At 38.3% G+C, this 24,846-nt stretch overlaps 1 protein-coding gene and 1 long non-coding RNA gene across 4 annotated transcripts in view; one reads left to right on the top strand and one right to left on the bottom strand.

The window, feature by feature from the left end:
- Nucleotides 1-24,846, top strand: part of LOC125787359 (uncharacterized) — a 759,343-nt gene that overhangs the window by 179,525 nt on the left and 554,972 nt on the right. The window lies entirely within an intron of this gene.
- tafa1 (TAFA chemokine like family member 1) overlaps nt 1-24,846 on the bottom strand; it is a 300,571-nt gene that overhangs the window by 50,589 nt on the left and 225,136 nt on the right. The window contains exon 1 of one of the 3 annotated variants that reach the window (XM_049471446.1): nt 22,156-22,483. The exons of the other annotated variants lie outside the window; for them this stretch is intronic. Coding sequence (XP_049327403.1) covers nt 22,156-22,213 — 58 coding nt within the window. The 5' untranslated portion in view covers nt 22,214-22,483. Of the gene's footprint in view, nt 1-22,155; nt 22,484-24,846 lie in introns of those variants that run through there. 3 annotated transcript variants of the gene reach the window in all.

The raw sequence follows: 24,846 nt of genomic DNA, 5'->3' as shown, positions 1-24,846 counted from the left end.
CTGATTCTTGTTAGTCTGGAGGGGTAGGTTAGGGGTAAGTGTTGGGGCTACACTCAAAACAGAGGTATGGGAGAATCACTGGAAAGATGGCGGCTCAAGCGATCAAAGAAATTGAATTATGGTAACTGCTATATTAAATTTAAGTTACTTAAATTGAACTGAAATTAAATTTACTCAAAAAAAAAGCAAATGCAGAAAGTTGCGAAATAAAAAAAATATTTTTTTTCAGTGTACTGATGAGAAACATGCTCATTCAGCCTTGATTGTGTAAGTTATTAGCTTGTATCAGGTGTTTCTAAGCAGTTAAAAACCCAAAATGCTCTAAAACCCCCAAGTCTGGGACTGTGAAAAAACTGCAACAGGACATGATCAAGGTCGCATCACAGGCAGCAGCGATGCTCAAAGAAATCAATGCTTCATTGTTTTTCACAGTCCGGTCTTAGAAGATCTCGTCTACCAAGGGGCCGAGTCGTGGGTCAGAGGTTGCTTCAGCCGAGCATCAGTGCATCTGCTTCAACTCATTAAACCTGGCTGAAGACAATTGATCAGTGGAGTGGGTGTTTTTAGCTAGGTCTAAAGGTTTTAACGGTCCTAGGCTGTGGATGTGGCGCAGTCTGAGGATGATTGGGTTACTTTAACAGCCAATTATAAAGCAGCAAAATGAAGTTCTGGGACTTGATGCTGAGGAAGTTAAGGGATTTGGGTTGTTTTTCTCTGGGGTATTTTTGTGTGGTAAAAAAAAAAAGATGAGTTGTTGGAGTCAAATGAAACTTTGTTTTTTTTATTATATTATTACAATATTATTACAGTGTAATTACAAGTTTATTGGGAAAAACTGTACCATTATAGAAGCTCTTGTACCTCATTGGGTTCCTTTCCCTTGGATATAAGATAGATATGAGATAGATGATACCATTGGGCATGGAGGCTATAGGTTCCTTAAGGTGGCATCCCAGCTGATTTATAAATGCTCACTTGACTTGGCCAAGGTAGTTTTGCAATCTGATTGAGATGTTCCTGAGAAAAGCCAGTTGGACGAACTGCCATGAGACGCTTTTGTCCTTCATATGACTACAGAGGGTGACGACTGTGGTTAAACGACTTTAGGAAAATATTCTTTGGACTGATGTGACAAAAGTGGAACTTTTTGGAAGGTGTTTGTCCTTCAAAATTCACATAATTTCAGAAAACATCTGAACATCATAATGAACATTAAACATGGTGGTGGTAGTGTTATTGTCTGGGGCTGCTTTTGCTTTTGTTTACCAGACAATCCTGAAGGAGAAGGTCCGCCCATCTGTTTGTGACCTCAAGCTCAGGTGTACTTGGGTTCTGCAGCAGGACAATGATCCAAAGCACACAAACAAGTCCACCTCTAAATGACTTAAAAAAAAACTAAATTAAGGTTTTTGAGCGGTCTGGTCAAAGTCTGTTTGAGAAGACATTTACTCAGGTTATCTTTGTCTGACATTAAATTTCAGAACAATATTAGTATGACAAAAAAAAAAACTTATTTTTTATTTATTACAAAGTTATTACAATATTAGTACAGTGTAATTACAAGTCTATTGGGGAAAACTGTACATTTTGAAGGATGCTCTAGTGCCCCATTGGGTGTCTTTACCCTGGATATAAGATAGAGATAGATAAGATAGATACCCTTGGGTATGGAGGCTAAAAGTTCCTTAAGGTGGCGTCCCAGCTGATTTTATAAATGCTCACTTGGCCATAGGACTTTAGCCTAGGTAGTGTTTCAATATAATTGAGACGTTCCTGGGAAATATTTCACCCCAGCAGTGTGTGGATGAGTATTATCCTGCTGAGAAATACCAGTTGAAGGTCCTGCCAATAGAGATAGCAACTATCTAACACATATTTGCTGAGTCATTCTTGTCTATCATATGACTACTGAGGGTGACGACTGTGGTTAAACAACTATGGGTAAATATTCTTTGAACTGATGTGACAAAAGTACAGCTTTTTGAAAGGTGTGTCCCATTACATCTGGCATAAAACTAATATATAACACATGGTTTCAGAAAAAAGAACGTCAATCTGAACGTAAAACATGGTGGTGGTAGTGTAATGGCTCTGGCTCTACTTCTGATTTTTACCAGACAATCCTAAAGGAGAATGTCTGCCCATCTGTTCGTGACCTCAAGCTGAGGTGTACTTGAGTTTTGCAACAGGACAATGACCCAAAGGACGAATGGCTTTGGAGTGGCCTAGTCAAAGTCTGAATGAGATGCTGTGGCATGGTCTTAAACGGGATGTTCATGCTCGAAAAACCCTCCAATATGGCTGAATTAAAACAATTCCGCAAAGAAGAGTGGAACAAAATTCCTCCACAGACATGTGAAAGACTCGTTGCCAGTTATCAGTAAAGATTGATTGCAGTTGTTGCCGCCAAGAGTGGCACAACCAAGTTATTAGGTAAATACTTTTTTTTTCACACAGGGCTTGATTTGTTTGGATAGATTTTTTTTTTCTTTTAATAAACATTAAAATTATCATTTTACCATATTTATATTTAGATTATCTTTGTCTGATATTAAAGTAAGTTTGATAATCGGAAAAAAAATATCGGTATTACAGAAATCTAGGGGAGGGGGAATTCTTTTTATGCCACGGCATAAGGCAGGCAATTCATCAACACAACTTTTTATGTGCCCCGTCTTAAAGTCTGCCTACTGGGCAAAAGTGTAACATCGAGGAATGTCTATCAAAAAACAAAAAAATTGCCTCTGAAATCTTTCATTTATATAGAGAAGTAAAAGAAACAAATGTACGCCCTCTTTTGGTAAGACCCAGTGGCCTGAGACACAACTGCACACTAAGTTTGCAGCAAATTCGGGATTGTTATTTCTTTTTATCAATGAGTATATATAACTTAAAAAAAATTATCAAAAAAATTTCACATGCATCTGGGGCTCATTTACACATCTTTGCATATTCATTAGCCTAAAGTGTCTCACATTCGTTGCAGTGTGATTGCAAGTCTAGACAGCTTTCAGAATAAATTCTTACAGCGCATTGCAAAACAGCGATTTGGCGAATGTTCATTTAAGCAAGGCATTCTCACCTCCACCTTCAGGTACAGGTCGTGTGAAATTAACAGTCACAGTATCCTGTAAATAAGCATGAAGTAAAACCAGAAATAACCATAATAAACACTTGATCTGCACAATAAAGTAGTATAAAGTAATGCTTATCATTACGTTTAATTGCATTGTTTTAATGCTGTTTAATACTGTATTACAGCTCAGGAAGCCAAAGTTGAAGGACTTGCTCTAGAGCCCAACGTTGGTAGATTAATTGAGTGGGGCATCAAACCCACAACCCTGTGATCATCAACTCATCAGCAAAACATCTGATGAGTCACGGTCAGGGTATGCACTGGGTACGTTTTGACAGCGTTGAACATGCTTTTAATTGTAGATTACCCACCTCTAGTAACCAAGGTGGGACTTGAACCAACAACCTTTGCCTTGTCCATTACTCTTAGCCTATGTTTAGGCCTCTGCATGGGCCACATATTTGCACTACTAATTGTGCCATTGGTGCTTTTTTTTTTACCTACAAACCCCAACTGTACTTGCCTCTACTCGTTTTGTCGTAACCTGGTAATTGGTTGGTTTTCTACTACCAAAGCCCAACTTCAAAATGTAGCTGATGAAGTCGAACCAACCACTACCATGACACAGCAACAACGAAAACCACTCAAGGGATTGTTTTCCAGGTTCGATGGTTCGAACAATCTGCAATCTGAAGGATTTCCAAATGTTTTAGACCCTACTTTGCTCATTTGGAATTACAAGCGAGTAGATTCTAAAAATGTAACCTTAAAAAGTAATAATATCTGGGTATCAGGTATCAAATTTGCCTAAAAAAAGACAAGTAGAGTTCAGTTGAGTAGGGTAGCTACCATGCAAGCTGCCATTATTGGGTCCTTGAGTAAAGCCATTTAGTCTCTTTGCGCTGGAGTTCTGCTGAGCTTGGCTGAACTCTGAACTCTGACTTTCTACCGCATTTTTCAGACTATAAGGCGCACTTAAAATCCTTTTAAAAAATCCCAAAAATTGACAGTGTGCCTTATGTATGCACTCTACCAGTCAGGTATTAAGGAGCAGTAAAGCCACTCCACTGAAGTACAGCGTTATACAGGATGAGTTTTCAGTAAAGTTTCTCCAGCACTAAGGCTGGGAGAAGCAGCAGCATTAGCATTAGCCGCTAAGCACAGCACTAGCTCTTTACGCAGGCGAGTATATTGGACTGTATTCTGTGTGTTTATCGTGTTAAAACAAGCTAAATGGGACAAAAAGCTAGGTGATAGCATCCTGTGTTACCGTAACACTCAGAGTTCCTCAGTCTAGTGCTGTGGTTAGCGGCTAACGCTAATGCTGCTGCACACAGCCGCCTTAGTGCTGGAGAAACTTCACTGAAAACTGACCCTTAGGCAAAATATTGGAAATCTAAGCTTACTGTGAATAATTGAAAGCGCTTTAATCTGACAAATAAACAGTTTTCAGGAGAGAAATCTGTGTAGATTAACTTTCAGCACTCATTTGACTTTAAAGAAAATGTCTTTTTATAGAATTATACTGTTGTTTACATGGCGACACCCTTGCTCACTTCAATGTAGGCATCCTTACTAGTGTCCCTTAATGCGCCTTATAATCTGATGTGCTTTATAGTCCTAAAAATATGTTATAAGTTATGATTTACTGAGGGAACCGATTTACTGGACTGTACAAGGATATAAATAACAATAATACAAGTTCTAAAATTGGCCATGTTTGTAGATGAAGCACTGGTTATCAAACTGGACCTTTAGGCCCTAAAAACTTGGGTTAATTCCTTGGGATTGAGTCAAACTAAGAGGTATTTGTGGCTGGGGGGCCAATTGATGTCATCTTTATTAGAACCCTTATTTTCATAATGGTTCCAGGAACCTTCCTTCCTCAAAGAAAAGCTTGTAGCTCAGTGGTATCCAACTTTCTTCTCTATGATTCATCATCTGTGATTTCCCAGTTTAAACACACCTAAAGTAAATCGCTTCCTCTACTAATTAGCAGGTTTGCTAGGTGTTTGCAAGCAGGGAAATCACCAAACTGTGTTGGAGTGTGACCCTCCAGGACACCAAGTGGACACCCCAGCTTTAGACCATCTGTTGATGCACAATGTGGGTCCATCAACCTCTAAACCTTCTGCAATGTTTCTGACCATTGACCACTGAGTCATTACTGGCTGGATATTTTTCGGATTTTTGGACTCATTCCCAAATCAGTGAGGAGATTGAATGGTGTGAAAAACCCAACAGCACTGCTTGACCACACAAACACACTCCATTTATCATGAGCAAAACCAGAGAAGGCACTTTTATCCAGAGCGACTTACAAGACCAAAGTAGTGTCAGGAGTCTTGCCAATGGACTCTTATTGGTGTAGCACAGAAAAGTTACCCAGATTGGGAATTTAACCGCAGGCTAGAACATGGTGTGGTGTAGATTACTGGCAGAAATGAAATGTATATACTGTATATGGATATAGAACCTTCTCTAGGATCTAGGATCAAGGAAAGGAAGTTAATATAAATGGTTCTTTATGGAACCATTGATGTTTTTTCAATGGCATTGCTCGCAAAACTCTTAGCGCCAATGAAAAATAGGGTAAAATTGGTGCCGTGACCCATGACGTTTTACCTAAGAACATGTCACGTACCTCTGAGATATAAGAGATTTGGGCTTCACTGCTCCACTGAATGTGGTTGTGATGTCTGCCAGAGAATTTTAGCCAGACACCACCAGTCATGATCATTACCGCCCACTGCTCTGTTTACTGTGGGTATTAATGCCTTGTAGTGTGTACATTAAAGAATATAGATGGAACTTGTCATCCATATGGCACCAATACATTTAACATCTCACTCAAACTTAAAAAATTCCAATGGCCAACTTAAACAGTGGTTATCAACTGTTTTCAAGCTGTTCTCCATTATAACTCTTCATGATCAATGTACATTATGTACATGTACATTATTCCATGACTTTTTCTGGCAGGTCAGTGCCATGGACCTACAAGTTGAGTAAGAGTTTCTAGGAAAATGTCCACCGATTTTAGCTTTTCTGATTTTTAAGCTTTCCTCACTTTTCCTGTGAATATGCCTTAAGGTCCACAGCAGTACAAGGTCATCGTTGACACATTTATTTTTTCGAAAACCTCCACAAATTCTCTGTTTGTGGAATTTGAAGTCCTTATGTCAGGACTTCAGGTCAGTGCAGTACTCATACTCACACTAATACCCTCTTTTTCTGCAACGATTACTCTGTAATGAGTGCAGCATGTGCTTTTGCATTGTCTTCTTGAAAAATGTGTTGATATCTCAAGGAACAAGGAACAATGCATGGATGTATTTTGGAAAAATGCATGGATATCTCAAAAAAAAATTATGGATGTTTCTAGAAAAAAATGCACTGATATCTCTAGGAAAAATGCATGGATGTTTCTAGGAAAATTGCATAGATATCTCTAGAAAAAATGCATGGATATCTCTAGGAAAAATGCAAGGATATATCTAGGAAATATGCATGAGTATATCTAGGACAAATGCATGGATGTCTCTAGGAAAAATGCATGGATATATCTAGGACAAATGCATGGATATCTTTAGGAAAAATGCATGAATATATCTAGGAAAATTGCAAGGATATATCTAGGAAATATGCATGAGTATATCTAGGAAAAATGCATGGATGTTTCTCGGAAAAAATGCATAGATATCTCTAGGAAAAATGCATGGATATATCTAGGAAAAGTGCAAGGATACCTCTAGGAAAAATGCATGGATATCTCTAGGAAAAATGCATGGATATCTCTAGGAAAAGTGCATGGATATATCTAGGAAAAATGCATGGATGTCTCTAGGAAAAAAGCATGGATATCTTTAGGAAAAATGCATGGATGTATCCAGGAAAATGCATGGATGTCTCTAGGAAAAATGCATGGATATCTTTAGGAAAAATGCATGGATGTATCCAGGAAAATGCATGGATGTTTCTAGGAAAAATGGATAGATATCTCTAGAAAAAATGCATGGATGTATCTAGGAAAAATGCATGGATATCTCTAGGAAAATGCATAGATATCTCTAAGAAAAATGCATGGATGTTTCTAGGAAAAATGCATGGATGTATCTAAGAAATTGCATGTCTCTAGAGAAGATGTGGTCTGTCTTTCTTATGAAGTATCCACTTAATTTAGAGGTTAGCTTTCCTCATAAATGCATGCAGAAGAACCAGAAGAAGCAGAAAAGTCTATGATTGGCGATTAAAAAGAGATTAAACTCTGATTGACTCCTCACACTCTGACAGTGGCTATTACAGTGTAGCATACAGCGAAATGCAACAAACCTGGCAGTCAGGATGAGTCAGGAAAAAGCGGTGAAGGATTCCTGTTAAACAGCGCATAATTACAATGCTGCCGGGCAAAAAACTCAACTGCGCTCATCATTCAGACAGGAGCCTTTCTGGAACACACTGGAGGAAAGGTAAGGTACATTTTTGGATTTGTATTTTCTCTCTTTTGCATTTTTTTCAGTAAAAAAAGAGCATTGCTTAGTCCTTAATTGGTGCATGCCTGGATTCTTCCGTTTAATTGGCGTCCTCGTTTCGCGAGGTGCAGGACGGAGGCTGTTTTAAATAAACATATGAATGCGATCCAGGCAAACAGACAAACAGACATTGATCATACGGCGGCTTTGTAATAACGCGAGCCAAAGCCTCTCCGTCGCTGGAACTCAAAGGAAAAGTAAATGATGCTTTCTCATTTCCCTTCAGCGCACAAATAGTTTTCTCTTATTTACGGGCTGGAACGCAGCGAACCATTGAGCAGGGAGACCTTATTACTTCGATATGTCAGGGGAGATGGTGTGTTTATTTCCCTCCAAAAACTGAAATTTGGTGGGAAAAGAACAATGCATCAGTACGGACGTCTGTTCCGGGATCAGACGCCATTTTTTTCACTTCACTTGTTAGAGCAATATCTACAGTACACGTGTCTAGACCTACAGTGACATGAGACTAAAGCAGAATAAAGCTCATATTTAATTCTGAGACATAGAGAGGAGTTTGAACTAAGGTCAAAACACAAGAATCAACAGTGAATAAATGAGCAAAATGGGAAACAGTATTGAAAGTACTTTATCATACCATCGTTTTTGCAGCCACCTAGTTCCGATATTATACATTAATTATACAAGTAATCTTTTCTCAGATTCTCTCAGAAATGGTCAAGGCAAATGACAGTCAATCCACTTTTACAAATACAATTGAACAAATTGAACAAACAGTATTTGTTTTTATTCATAAAAAAACAAAAAAGCATTGTTCCACATTAATAAGCCACAGGCCACGGGTTTCAAGCAATATGGCAAAGAAAAAAAATCTCTCTGCTGCTGAAAAGCATGAAATGGATTTTTTCACGAAAACTAAAGCATGAACTTTAGACTGTGAAGAGAATAGTGGTTCATTCAGAGAACAGACAAATTCATCAGATTCAATTGGATGCTGCAAAGAATACCTCTTTGTCATTGGTTGCTACGTTACGGTATCTTGGTAATGTACTTTTCTGCATTAGTAACGCTACTATCACAGAAAAGTGTATAAAAACACAACCCCATGCCATACCAGTCTTCCAGGTAAGCTTGTTTTGCAGTGAGGCATTATCACAATTACCATTTTATCCCTATTCATAGCCTTCAGATGTAAGTAATATATGATACTGTGACAAATGCAATCAAAAGGCTCGACTCTACAGAATCAGGAAATGCTTAGAACATATTTCTGCACAGTAATATCACAAAGATATTGACGGAAAGTTTGAGAAACCTATTATAATCTGATTTCTGTTTCCTAATTTCTGCAGAAATCTGACTCATTTTTCTACTCAGATGATGTAAAACTGTTACATCTATTCCGTTACGACTCAACCCATCTGCTAACTGATAAGACTTGCTATTAATTAAAAGATGTCCTGCTATATTGCAGTTTGTTCCTGTGTTATTTGTGCAAATAGCACATCACTGTTATATATATATATATATATATATATATATATATATATATAAATATGCTTTTCCCAGTAATTCATAGATGAAGAAACAAATGGTTATAATTTGTCTATGGAACACCACCAGTGAAGTACAACTGAGATTAGATATATGTTTTAAACAGTTCTGTTTACACTAGTTAAAAGTACAATTTTTACTTTCTGCACTTGGACTACCCACCTCTGTGTGTAAGTAACTATGTTTACATAGGATCTCCGGTGGATTTCTCATTTTACAGAGACTCTAAGACTATAGGTCAGTGGCTGAACTGCACTTAGCAGGGTATTACACATGTTGTGAAGTAACATATGACATTGCAAAGACTGTTATTAATGTAAAAATTAAACTAATTATTGCCATTAGCTTTGTAGTTGCATTGCAAATAAATGAAGAAGCATATGTCTGGCTCTGGAAAAAAACAAGCTAATAAGCTAATAAGCTAATGAGCTACGGTATACATGAAGTGGTCAAGGGGAACAACTGTGACTGTGTTTAAATTCTAGCTAAACTAATCTGTTTTAAGTTATCCAGTTAAATAAGAGGTCTTGCTCTGTGAAATACTAGCCGTGTACAAATGAATGCTGTAACAGAATACTGTCTCTTTTTAGCTTATTTGTCGTACTTTTCTAATGATGTAAGACGGTATATAATACATCTATTCTATCACCACACATCCCAGCCGGTGATAAGACAGATAAGACTCCATAACCTAATTAGCTACAAAGCTAATTTGCGACATTAGCTTTGTAGCTACAGTGCAAAAACAGCAAAAGGAGGGAAAAAGAAGGAAATTTCTGGCACTGATAAAGAAAGAAAGACAATTAAAGTCTAATAAAAAGCTGCATTACATTAGATACAGTATTTTATGGTCATGGGGGAAAAAAAAAAAGAATTGAACACGTTTGATTTCTGGCTAAACTAATCTGCTTTCAGTTAATCAGTTAAATGAGAATTCCCGCGCTGTGAAATTTCCGCCAGGATAAAAATGTTCAAGTACGGCGAGGGCTGCCGAGAACTAAACAGATCCGTTAAAAAAATAAATAAATAAATAAAATAAATAAAATAGAAAATCACAGGGCCTGACTTTAATGTGATAAAATGAATGCTTCAGCACGCTTTTCACGAGGCCTCTCGTATTGACCGACTCCAACATATTAAAAGGAAATAAGTAGCTCTTAATGATCGGATTCGGCAGGAGAGGCATCAAAGACAACGGGGACCAGCTGTCACTAGGCATGTATGTTTTATAGCATCAGCTATCAGGCAGCGCGTCATGATTAAAACATCAATGAAGCCTCGCTTCACAGGGCCTCCCTTCATTAAGCCACATAATGTTTAAACACACTACAAAGCTGTGTCTGGCCGACTCGAGCCCAGCCAAAAGAGGGTTTTTAGTGCCTAAAGAATCGCGGGGGAGTGCTCCACACACACACACACACACACACACACACACTGAGAGACATACACCTTTCCCTGAGGACCCGGAATAATTTTACTCCGATTTCACACACCATTAAACAAACTGTCTGCTTTGGAGAATCTAGGGTAACTTTGGCCACGTCTCGCTGAAGTTCTTCCTCCAGCCTTTACAGGATCTTTAAATAAAGTCTAGTCAATCTGAGCCAGACAAGGATTATACAGCTCTGGGAAAAAAATCTGGAATACAATCAAGAGGAAGATTTTATCAAGCCATCAAACCAAGAATTTTTGCACCAGGAGTGAGTAGCATAAAGTTTTCCAAAAGCAGTGTGTAAGACTGGTGGAGGAGAACATGCCAAGATGCATAGAATGAAAATAAACAAAACAGTGATTAAAAAAAACAGGGTAATTCCACCAGATATTGATTTCTGAACTCTTCAAACTTTACGAATATTTACTTTCTTTTTATTATCTGAGGTCTGAAAGCTCTGCATCTTTTTTGTGTGTTGTTATTTCAGTCATTTCTCATTTTTTCTGCAAATAAATGCTCTAAATGACAACCTTTTTTTGTAGTTTGGGAGAAATTTTGTCTATGGTTTATTGAATAAAACAACAACTTTAATTTTAAACTCATCTCAAACATATACCTATAAATAGCAAAAAATCTGAGAAACTGAGAAACTCAAAAATTAAAGTGGTTTCTTAATTCTATCCCGAGCTGTCTCTAGAAAAGTGCATCTCAAAAAGAAATGTGAATATTATTGAAAAGTTACTTTATTTCAGTAATACAGTTCACACACACACACACACACTGAGAGACGTACACCTTTCCCTGAGGACCCGGAATAATTTTACTCCGATTTCACACACCATTAAACAAACTGTCTGCTTTGGAGAATCTAGGCTAACTTTGGCCACGTCTCGCTGAAGTTCTTCCTCCAGCCTTTACAGCAGGGGTCTCAAAGTAGCGGCCCGCGGGCCACATGCGGCCCGCGACGCGGTTTCATACGGCCCCTCACGGGTTAACAAAATAAACATACATCTGGCCCGCAATTCAATTTAATTATTTATGCTTTATGTTCGTTTTCATATTTTATCTTAACTTGTATTTTGGTGTGTGTGTGTGGTTTTTTTTTTTTTTTTGCTTACGCTGCGTTGCCTGCTTTAGAAGTCTTCAGTAGCCTTCAACAGTCTAACCTTGCAGCCGTGGTGTGTCCACTAAACTCCGTAGTTATAAACATCCTGAGGTTAGCAGCGCGCTAACTGACCTGTTTATAATGTAATCCGAGCAGTGCCTCCGTGACGGCTGCTCTAAACTGCTGCTGTTAGCTGCTTGGGCTGAAAGATGAACTGTAGAGAGCTGTATTATCCGGTTAGTGGGGTTATTTTATTTCATACACAGAAGAACTTACAAATTTTTAAAAACGCTCCAGACTGGCTCAGCTGAGCCCTGTAGCCCGTGGCTGGGCTGCAGCTCTGACTAAGCAAAGACTGCGGGCTTGTGGTGCTGCAGCTGCAGCTCCGACTAGTGGTTGGATGAGGAACTGCTAAATCTGAGGAAATGCTAAATCTGTCACAGCTCACAATTTTTGATTTTATATTTATTAAGCCTTATTTCAGTATCAAACGTTTTGATCAAAGTTAATATAACTTATAAATTAAAAGGATTTATGTTAATAGAGCAACAAGCAACCATTTTTCCATGCAACTGTAATATTTGATTGAATAAATAGTATATTGAGAGTTATTTAACATTCATTTTGTATTACATCTGGTTACATTTTCTTATATTTATAAGTTACATCTGGCCCTCAGAGGACAGCCAATATGCCAATGTGGCCCTCGGCCAAAATGAGTTTGAGACCCCTGCTTTACAGGATCTTTAAATAAGGTCTAGTCAATCTGAGCCAGACCTGTCCTGTCCTGCTGCTGAAATGATTACAAGGACTACACAGCTCTGGAAAAAAAACCTCTGGAATATAATCAAGAGAAAGATGAAGGATGATCAAGGGCCATCAAACCAAACTGAACTGCTTGAATTTTTGCACCAGGAGTAAAGCAGCACAACGTTATCCAAAAGCAGTGTGTAAGACTGGTGGAGGAGAACACGATGCCAAGATGCATATAAAAAAAAAAAACTGTGACTAAAAACCAGGGTTATTCCAACAAATATTGATTTCTGAACTCTTAAAAGGTTATGAATATGAACTTGTTTTCTTTTGTTTTTCTTTTTTGCATTATTTGAGGTCTGAAAGAAATTTTTATTTGGAATTTGGGAGAAATGTTATAAATAGAATAAAACAACAATGTTCATTTCACTTAAACATAAACCTATAAATAGCAAAAGCAGAGAAAGTAATTTAGGAACTAAAGTTGTTTTTTAATTTTTTTCCAAAAGAAAATTCCATCTAAAAAAATTGGAATATAATTGAAAAGTTACTTTATTTCAGTAATTTAGTTTAAAATATGAAACTCATATATTATATAGATGTTTTACACACAGAGTGAACTATTTTAAGTGTTTGTTCCTTTTACTGTAGATGATTATGGCTTACGGCCAATGAAAACCCAAAAATCCGTGTCTTAGAACATTTGTATATTATATAACACCAATTGTTTCAGAAAAAATAAATTTAATACATTTAACATTTAGAAACTGAGTTAAAGTTACTTAAATGTATCTGAAATTAAATTTACTTAAAAAAAGCAAATGCAGAAAGTTGCGAAACTTTTTTTTAAGTGAATTTTACTCATCTTTTTTTTTTCAGTGCAGTGAATGTGTCCTTAAATGGCCTTTTCTTTCTCAGTGCCTCACACACACACACACACACACACACACACATAAACACACACATTCAGCTTCTATCAACCTCACCCTGAGTCAGTCAGTAGCCCCCTCATGCTGTGCTGCTACGGGGTCGTATTCTATAAGCTCATGCCAGTCGGCTCCACTCAGTCCGGCCTCATCTTAACTCCATCTGACTCGGACCTCACTGCCCATAACTGACCCACATCAGCAGGCCAACCTCCTGCCCTGCAGAGGCCTAAACGATACACTGTGGCACCATGCCTGAGCTTATACTAACACACACACACACTTATACACACTCACACACACATTTACACACCCCAAAACACACTGGCGGAGACAGGAAGCAGTGTGACAGTGTGTGATTCAGCAGCTGGCTCCGGCGTCCCTGACTCAGAGCCAGAGAGAGGCGGCCGAACAAAAGCAGCCATCGATAAGTAGGCGAGGGGAAGTGTCAGTTCTGCCGCTAAATATGTTTCACGCCGCTGCGCAGAGGATTGTGGGGGAAGGCTCCTTTGATGCCCGTGGAAGAGGGCTTTCCACCGGATCAGAGGAGCCCGGGGGACCGCGGGCATCTGAGGACTCCACCACAGCCAAATCTGTTACACTCATCTGTTATTAGCTAGCTTTATTAGCGTAGCAACAATTTGGCTTGTTATCGTTTATCACGTTCAGGGAGGTTGGGAGGGAGGGTTGGGGGGGTCTTAAACTGAAGTTTTACTGGTGGGGGGTGAAGGGAGATCGGTGGAGGGGAGTAAATTTGCACAAATAAAAGCTTTATTAAGAAGGATTTGGGGTCAAATATTAAGGTAAGTTAAAAGTTTAAGTTTAAAATTTTTACAAAATTCTACAAAATGCGATGGAGGTTTAGGACCATCAAACTTAGATATTCGATTCCATTCAAAATGTATGTATTTGCTCTTTTAGAATGAAATATCTGACATATCTGATATATATATATATATATATATATATATATATATATATATATATATATATATATATATATATATATATATATATATATATGTGTAGTTGTACTGAAAGTAGTAACCGTGTGATACTTTTAATCCAGCATGATTCTGTGCATATATGGTCGCTGTCCAATGAAAAACAAGTATCGCCAAAACAGCAACTTTACAGGAGAGAGAAAAAACCTTCTAAACTTTCAATGGAAGTCAATGTAAAAATGTTTTATTTCAGGTCATTTTGAAGACTTTCTATTGGTCCGTACATCAAGAAATTTTGACACAGTCTAAGGGACAGTTGGTTTGTTGAAATTATGTAGTAAACTAAAAATCGACAAAAATGGAGATAAGTGTTTTTCATTGAAAGTAATAATTGTAAAGTTTTTTTTTTATATAGATTTTTTATTTAGCATGAATCTATAGGGTGTTTTTGTAGTTTTGTAGTCTGTAATTAATCATTTTAGAATGTTTTTTTTTTTTTATCCAGTATGTATTCTAGTATGAATTTACAAAGTGTGTAGCTTTCACAGTTTGGCAGTAATAATTGTATTGTTACTTTTATCCAGTATGAATTTGCAAAGCGTGTAGCTTTCACAGTTTTACAGTAAAAATTGTATAGTGACTCTTATCCAGCATGAATTTGCAAAGTGTGTAGCTTTCCCGGTTTGACAGTAGGAATTGTAAAGTGACTTTTTATCCAGTATGAATTTAGAAAGTGTGTAGCTTTCACGATTTGCCAGTAATAATTGTATAAAGACTTGTATCCAGTATGAATTTACAAAGTGTGTGGCTTTCCTAGTTTGACAGTAATAGTTGTATAATGTCTTGTATCCAGTATGAATGTACAATGTGTGTAGTTTTCCAAGTTTGACAGTAATAAATATATAGTAACTTGTATGCAGTATGAATTTGCAAAGTGTGTGGCTTTCCTAGTTTGACATTAATAATTGTATTGTGACTTTGATCCAGTATGAATGTTCAAAGTGTGTAGCTTTCCTATTTTGACAGTAAGAATTGTAAAGTGACTTTTTATCCAGTATGAATTCGCAAAGCGTGTAGCTTTTACAGTTTGACAGTAATAATTGTATAGTAACTTTTATTCAGTATGAATTTACAAAGTGTTTGGCTTTCACAGTTTGACAGTAATACCTGTATAGTGACTTTTATATCCACAATGAATTTACAACGTGTGTAGTTCTCCCAGACTGACAGTAATAATTGTATTGTGACTTTGATCCAGTATGAATGTACAATGTGTGTAGTTTTCCAAGTTTGACAGTAATAAATATATAGTAACTTGTATGCAGTATGAATTTGCTAAGTGTGTGGATTTCCCAGTTTGACAGTAATAATTGTACAGTGACTCTTTTTTAGTATGCATTTACCACGTGTGTACCCCTCACAGTTTCACAGTAAAAATTGTATAGTGACTCTTATCCAGTATGAATTTGCAAGGTGTGTAGCTTTCAGAGTTTGCCAGCATTAATTGTATACCGACTTGTATTTAGTATAAATTTCGAAAGTGTGTGGTATTTACAGCTGGACAGTAATGATTGTATAATTGTAACTTTTATCCAGTATGAATTTGCAGTGTGTGGCTTTCCTAGTTTGACAGTAATAATTGTATAGTGACTTATATCCAGTTTAAATTCAGCAATAATAATTGTGAAATGTTTTTTTTTTTATCCAGTATGAATCTGGATATACTATATATATATATATTGTAGAACATTTTAGCTCTTTTACTGGTTTGGACAGCAGATCTACAGTAACTGAGGCCTATTTTAGCACCTATTGAGGGAAGACACCCACTGATGATGGGTTTAGCTGGTAGCGAGATGCTACTGTCTCTGTGGAATTCTGGGAGTCCATGACCTCCATACAGTACATACATCCAGCACGGCCTGCAGGCAGGCATTAGCCAACCACAGAAGTGTAAACAAGCGGAGACACACACACACACACACACACACACACACACCAACAGATATACACCCAGAGATATTCACAAATGTTAACCCATAAAAGAATCCATATACTCAAAAAGGAACACAATATATATACACTGTACTACACATGCACATTGTACTACACACACACACACACACACACACCTTTTACCATTAAGCAACACACACACACACATGTACCTGGAGATCACACACACACACACACACACACACACACACACACACATGGATATACACCCAGAGATATTCACAAATGTAAACCCATAAAAGTATCCATATACTCAAAAAAGAACAAAATATATAAACACTATACTACACATGCACACACACACACCTTCTATCCTTACACAACACACACGCATGTAACTGGAGCTCACACACACACACACACACACACACACATACACACACACATCGCCTGAAGCAAATCAGCAGTCTATCGGAGCGCTGGGCACAGAAGTATATTTCAGACAGATCCAACGACCTAGACACATTTCAGTCGACTTGAGTCTAGTCTGTTTATTTCACTTATTTATGTGCACACACACACACACACACCAACACACACACACACCTCTCACACCATTCCCTCCTTAGACCATGGACTGCAAAAATAACAACACATCCGTAGGAGTTGGGCAGATTCTCCCTCGCTCCCTCGCACTGTTGAAAAACCATGCAGGTACCATCTGGCCCGACCCAAACTCCACTCAGCACCTGCGAGTAAACAGAGCACAGGCTGCAGACCAAAAATAACCAAAAATAAAAAATATAATTCAGAGCACCGAGCCGGTACGTTAGGTTTGAGAGCATGACTGGCATGAGGAAAGTTACAAGAAAGTCTCCAGGAAGTCCGGAAACTGTCCAGAGAAGGCTTCTTGGTTTCTTCAGAGGTTACTTTTAGCTAGTGCGCCTCCTGGCGAGAGATCTTTGACTCCTAGACATATATATCCTAGAAATATATAGACATATTCAAATACATTTTGTCCATGCTTTGACTTTGACTTAGCAAATCTGAAAGGAAGCATATCATTGAACTAAGATGAAAAAGAAGAAGAAAAAGAAGAAGAAGAAGAAGAAGAAGAAGAAGAAGAAGAAGGATGGTCTTTTGGTGAGATGTCTGCCACATGTGTTGCATGTTCTCATGGCAGGGCTTCCAACTGGACTTTCTAACTTATTTAGAGACTAGAATTGTGTGTGTTTACCATGTTAAAACAAGCTACAAGGCACAAACCTCTAGCTGATATCGCCCTGGTTTCCTCAATGTAGCACTATCGAGTGGCATTTACTAGTGCAAGCAGTTGGCCGCTAATAGTAATGCTGCTGAACCTAGCCTTAATGGAAATCTGGACATCTAAGCTTACTGTAGATAAATGGAAGCGCTTTACTCACCCAAATCAACAGTTTTCAGGAGAGAAATCTTTGTAGATTAACATTCAGCGCTCGTTTAACTTTTTTAAAAAAAGTTTCTTTTTTTTATTACAGTTTTGTGTACTTAAATTATCTTAGCTCCTAGACATCACCACTCAGCGGCGAGACCTGCTAAATTAGAAGAAAAACATGGCAACACCCCTGTTCCTTACTAGTGTCGCCTAATAATCCGCCTCATAATCTGATGCACCATTCACCGGTTTATCGCCAGCCAAGCAGCCAAGCAAGTAATGAAAAAAAAAATGCACACAAGCTTTAGAAACCTACGAGTGTGCAGGATCTACAGGCCAAACTGCAACATCTATAGGCAAATATGCTAAAATATGTCACACGGAACCTCTATGCATCCATTCCTAACTGTATCTCATATTGTATCCAGGTCAGGGGTGGTCTGAAAGTTTTCCAAAGCCTCCTTCCTTTCAATTGTACAGTTTTGCTCATTTATTTCCACAGGTTTCAAGCACATCTGAAGCTCTAGACATATATATCCTAAAAATATATAGACATATTTAAAATTTCAGGAGAGAAATCTGTGTAGATTAACATCGAGCGCTTAACTCGCTTAACTTAGCTTAGCTTAGCTTTTATTAAGCCACCCCCCACCCCAACCACCACCCATTGAGGAGACCTGCTAAATTAGATGGAAAGCATGGCGAGACCCCTGTTCCTTACTTGTGTCGCATAATAATCCACCTTACATTTCAATGCAACATTCGTCGGTTTATCGCCAGCCAAACTTTGAGTGTGCGGGATCTACAGGCCAAACTGCAACATCGGTGCAACATCAAATATGCTTGAATATGCCAAACAGAACCTCTATGCATCCATTTCCAACTGTATCTCATCTTGCATCCAGGTCAGGGGTGGTCTGAAAGTTTTCCAGAGCCTCCTTCCTTTCAATTGTAGAGTTTTGCTCATTTATTTCCACAGGGTTCAAGCACATCTGAAGCTCAGACTTACAGTAGGTGCTAAACAAGAAAAAAAAAAGGGCTTTCAAAATATCTAAATGTGCAAAGCGAACAGACGAGAATAGATCCAAGCTGCTCATTAGCGCCCACCGCTAACGTAGACAGCCCACTTTTCTGCAAAACACAGTGAGTGGACACATTTTCATCCACCGTGCACGCACACACACCCACCCACTACGCCATCAGGTCTGTTTTCTCTTTTTTCTCTCCTAGCTCTCTCGACCTTAATTTCCCTCTCTCTCTCTTTCTGTGAGACATTGTGCGTTTTCTGCATGCATGCATAATTGGGAGCAGATAAAGTGGCAATTGATGCATTAGGCCTATTAATAAATGAGCAGTGTTTGTGTGTGATCCCAGAACACTCTGGGCTGTAGAGAGCGCTGGGGTTGGGGTTGAAGTTGGGGTGAGGTTGGGCGAGTGTCGACTCAAGACCTCTAGTTTACAAAAGTAATTCGTCCAATTTTCCTTTGTAGCGTAAAAGCGCTAACTCACATCGGCTTGAGGTCTGAGGAGTGTGTGTAGACCCGGATACACTCGCATATCGGCTGAGTAACTTCCCATAACTATGAACACACTAAAAAATATAGAAAAAAGTACTTAAAAAATTAACAAAGCTTGTCACTGGGGCGTGAAAGTGTTTTTTAATACACTTTTTGTACCAGTAAAGATGATAAAGATTATAAACATTGTCATCAACTGAATATGTGTCAAAAACTTGATGATCCAAAATTGTCTGGCTTTCAATTGAAAAATGTATAGTTAATATATATATTGTTTATTTGTATAGTGATACAGAATACTGAATATACCTTTTAACTGATTAAATTGTACAAATATGTACCTTCCTGCTGTTAGGAAAGACTCTGTACTTCAGATGGAACAAATTTGATCCTGTAAAGTGCTTATCACTTAGTATGTGGTGCTCACCACTTAGTATCTGGTGCTTACCACCTAACATATGTGGCGCTTGCCACTTACCGTCTGGTGCTCACCACTTAGTATGTGGTGCTTGCCATTTAGTATGTGGTGCTCATCACTTTGTCTCTGAGGCAAACCATATAGTATGTGGTGCTCAGCACTTAGTATGTGGTGCTCAGCACCACTTATTGCCTGGTGATTACCACTTAGTATGTGGTGCTCACCACTTATTGTCTGATGCTCACCAAATAGTATGTGGTGCTCAACACTCAGTATCCGGTGCTTACCACTTAGTAGCTGGTGCTCACCATTTAGTATGTGGTGCTTGCCACTTAGTATGTGATGACCACCATTTAGGATGCAATGCTCACCACTATCTACTTACTGTCTGGTGCTTAGCACTTAGTATGTGGTGCTCACCACTTAGTATCTGTTGCTCACCACCTAATATCTGGTGCTGACCACTTAAGTATCTGGTGCTCACCACTTAGTATGTGGTGCTTGCTACCTAACATGTGGTGCTCATCACTTATTGTGTGGTGCTCACCACTATCTACTTACTGTCTGGTGCTCACCACTTACTGTGTGGTGCTCACCACTTAGTATGCGGTGCTTGCCACCTAGTATGTTGTGCTCATCACTTTGCATCTGATGCTCACCATATAGTATGTGGTGCTCTCTACTTACTGTCTGGTGCTCAACACTTAGGATCTGGTGTTCACCACTTAGTATCTGATGCTCACCATTTAGTATGTGGTGCTCACCGCTATCTACTTACTATCTGGTGCTTACCACTTAGTATGTGGTGCTCACCACTATCTACTTACTGTCTGGTGCTCACCACTTAGTATCTGGTGCTCACCATTGAATATGTGGTGCTCGCCAATTAGTGTCTGGTGCTCAGCGCTTTATATATGCTGCTAACCACATTTTTCACTTAAAAAAAACATACACCATGTCCCTTCAGGCGCTCCGTAGTTATGGGGTGTCAGTGCGGAAAACAAAATATCTATTTTTATTATTATTTTTTTTTTTTTACTTTTTATCACCTGAGTATTAGCTGATTATCAACCACTGCAGTTTTATATTGTTGTGACTCTGCACTGCAGAAATAAATGTAGCAGCATAATAAACTCCTCTACCTTTCTTTCTTTCTCTCTCTCTTTTTCTTTCTTTCTTTCTTTTTCTCTCTCTCTCTCTCTCTCTCTCTCTCTCTTTCTCCACACCGGGCTTCTGTTTCCTAATAAGCCCAGGCACACAGATCCCAGCGGACTGAGCTAATTTCATGCTATTCTAGGTATCGATACATGTTCAGGTAATAGGCACTCCCTGGGAGAGAGTGGTCACTGTAACTGGCTGCTACCCGGAGATGCTCGTTAAGGCTTTGATAGGGCTCGTTTATTGCACCGGGTAATTACAGTTCCCATTATGCTTTGTGGCAGGGCTGTGTGTGCACTCACCACGAGGCCATTTGAAAACACAACAAGCCTGTGGAGCCACGGCCGGCGCTCTGAAAGCCATGCACTGGACATAAATCAAATTTACACAATTTCACAACCTTGTATCACAAAAAAAAAAAAAAAAAGGATGCGGAATCAGAAAGTGCATGTATGTTTTACGGTTTGGTTGTATTGCAGTTGTATGCACTTAAGTTACGAGTGCAAAATAAAGTAAAAAAAAAAAGTTTTTTATAGTTGGTGTTAGGAATGGCACGATAAAAACATGTCTGTCCATTTTTTAATACTAATACTGATATCAATAACGCAACCTAGAGTTTCTACTGATACAGATATCAGTAAGATAAATTACCTCTATTTATCAAAATGATGCTTCATTTGTGTCTCTACTAAAACTGCATCAAAATTCACAGCATGAAGTCAACTGAATTAAATTCAATTAACTTTTATTATAAAATGTGAAAACTATCCCAATCTTTCACAATCCTCAAGCCAAACTATAAAAGAATATATGAAAAGGAACATTTTGATTCACAACCAGCAGCAATCAAACTTCTGAGCTCAGTGCTAAAGTTAGCTAGCTTGTCGCTAGCTACAGCTTTCTCTCTGGTAACATTAGTGTGTTAGCTAGCTCATCGCTAAGGTTAGCCAGCTTCTCGCTAACTTCAGTTCTCTCCCTGGTAGCATAAATATGTTAGTGAGCTCCTTGCTAATGTTAGCTAGCTCGTCACTAAAATTAGCTAGCTCATAGCTAAGATTAGCTAGCTGGTCGCTAAGGTTAGCTAGCTCATCCCTAGCTTTAGTTCTCTTCCTGGTAACATGGTAACAGTGTTTTTGCTAGCTTTTTGCTGAGGTAAGCTAGCTTGTCTCTAAGGTTAGCTAGCTCGTTGATAAGGTTAGCTAGCTTGCTGATAAGGTTAGCTAGCTCATCACTAAGGTTAGCTAGCTTGTCCCTAAGGTTAGCTAGCTTGTCCCTAAGGTTAGCTAGCTTGTTGATAAGGTTAGCTAGCTCATCACTAAGGTTAGCTAGCTTGTCACTAAGATTCATTCTCTTTCTCGTAGGAAAATTTATAAAAAGGAAAATTTTGACAATTCACAGTGTGCACTTACCTCTCCTTGTGCTTTCTTTCCAGATGTCAGAGAAAGGACTGATTCGGTCTATAGACATAATGATAACTAGCACATCTCTTAGGTTAGCTAGCTTGTCGCTTATGTTAATTCTCTCCCTGGTACTATTAGTATGTTAGCTAGCTCATCACTAAGGTTAGCTAACTTGTCACTAGCTTTAGCTGTCTCCCCAGTAACATTAGTGTGTTAGCTTGCTAATAAAAAGCCTGAATCCTAACCCAGGATCTTCGGAATTACCCAGCATATCTTAGCCATTTCTCTGAGTAAGAATGTTCTGGTGTGGATTTTCACTCCAGAAAATGTTTTCAACCATACTCACAGCTTCTTTGGAAGCATGTTATGAGGTGGATATAAGTTTTACGGAGCACTACAAAACTGTGATTGTGTTTTGTTGTGTTTGTAACTCTGTTGTCATGCAGAATTCAAAGCCTAATACTGCAGTTTAGCCTGTCAGTACATTCTGGTAGCTATCTGCCAAACTGATCAGGCAATTTCTAGCTCTAAAAAAAAAAAAGTAAGTTGTCAGCCTTTCAGAATTCTCACTTCATCCAGCAGTGCAGCGTGTGGAACTGCTACTAGTGAAGTCATTATAAAACTTTAGGAAAGTGTCAAACTCAAGCAGCAGGAGATTATCTGGCGGCATCAAACCCAAAAATCCCGGCATTCACAACCGTAATCTTTCCATGAATAGAAACTCTTTAGGCATTGGGCATCTTCATTCCAAAAAAGATGAGATGGTCAATAAAAGAAAACTAATCACTGACCGCTCACAAAAAGAAAAAAAAAAATAAAACAGATTAAACCTCATAGACCACAGTAAGAGTCGTTAAACAAGCCAAACGAGGTCAAGCTACTCATCAACCTAGCTATTATAGATATTTGATATCAAGTGTGGTCAGTTAATTAAATGTGATTCAGTGGACTAAGCTATTTTTCTTAAGGACACAAACACACATACAATATCCGAAAAGATTCTCCAAAGTATCTCCACAACCGTAACTTTCCAGTTGAGGGACAAAAAATGGATAAAAATACAAGTTATCAAGAAAAAAAAACTATAAAAATATCCAGTAACCATAAAGAAACAAAACCACCATATAAATCACCTGTCATAAAGCAGCATGTGTATTTTATTACCACTGTAATTGAAAAGCAAAACCTCAGTAACCACTTAAAATGGATAAGTAAGTGTCCAGAAACCTTGTCAGAAATTGCATTTCTATATTTAGTATTATTTTTATTGCTGCAGTTATTTTGACTGTAGCTCTATACTGCCTATATTGTGCACTATGGAGGCTCAAAGATTCCGAAGAATTCGACCGTTTCTGTCTCAGGATGCCACTCAGGTGCTTGTGCAGTCTCTTGTCATCTCAAGACTTGACTACTGCAACTCTCTACTGGCTGGTCTTCCACTGCGAGCCACCAAACCACTACAGTTAATTCAGAACGCGGCAGCACGACTCGTCTTCAATCTTCCGAAGTTCAGTCATGTGACTCCTTTGCTGCGTTCCCTCCACTGGCTTCCTGTTGCCGCCCGCATCCGATTCAAAACCCTGACGCTGTCCTACAAGGCAAAAAACGGACCAGCACCTTCATACCTGATGGCGATGGTCAAAGCCAGATCTGCACCAAGAGCTCTTAGAGCATCCAGTACGGCTCGGCTCGAACCTCCATCACTCAAAACACACAGAAAACAGACATCCAGACTCTTCTCTGTGCTGGCACCAAGGTGGTGGAATGAACTTCCACTGGATGTCAGAACAGCAGAGTCACTCACGGTCTTCAAACGTCGACTGAAGACACATCTTTTCAAAGAGTTCCTAAACTAATAATAATAAAAAAAAAAATTAAAAAAAAAAACCTTACCTTTTTTCACATTATGACTGCAACTGCTGCAATAAAACCTTAGTAAACACTTTAAAATATAGAAACAGAAAAGTAATCACCTAGAAACGCCATAGCAACCATTTTTCATTTCAATTACATTTTTCGCCATTTAACTTAAACACAATACTTGCGCAGGTTTATGTTTAATATTGTCATATCTGCTGATACCTCCTATACTTAATTTATTAATGCATTATTTTACTGCACTACCTCATATCTACGACTGTTTACTTCCACACTTTCTATCGTTTTTGTATTTATATATTTTTATTTATGTATTTTTAAGTCTCATTTTGGAATTTTATAGTTTAGAGTCTTACATCCCTCACTGTGCTCTCTTATTGTACTACACTTGTTTGTTTCTACTATCTGTTTCTTTCTTTCTATCTATCTATCTATCTATCTATCTATCTATCTATCTATCTATCTATCTATCTATTTATCTATCTATCTATCTATCTATTTAGCTGATGCTCTTATCTAGCGCAACTAACACGGTTAGTCTTATTATAAAGATGGGCAAATTTAGTGTTTGGAGTCTTGCCCAAGGACTCCTATTGGTGTAGCACAGCATCCAGTCACCCAGAGTGGGAATTGAACCTTCGTCTCCAACATGATGTGTTAGCTCACAGGCACATAGTGGTGTTATCCACTGCGCCACACCAATCAAGCTGCACAATCAATGCAGTTTCTCTAGGAATTGCACTTTTCTGGTTAGTTCTACAGTATTATTCTTATTATTGCTGCAGTTGTTTTGACTGTGACTTTACATCCATACCTTAAACA

Source organism: Astyanax mexicanus, chromosome 24 (assembly GCF_023375975.1).
Source record: "Astyanax mexicanus isolate ESR-SI-001 chromosome 24, AstMex3_surface, whole genome shotgun sequence".
In the NCBI taxonomy this organism is placed as follows: Eukaryota; Metazoa; Chordata; class Actinopteri; order Characiformes; family Acestrorhamphidae; genus Astyanax; species Astyanax mexicanus.
Note: the sequence above shows the minus strand (reverse complement) of the source record. Positions and strands in the feature narration are given on the sequence as shown.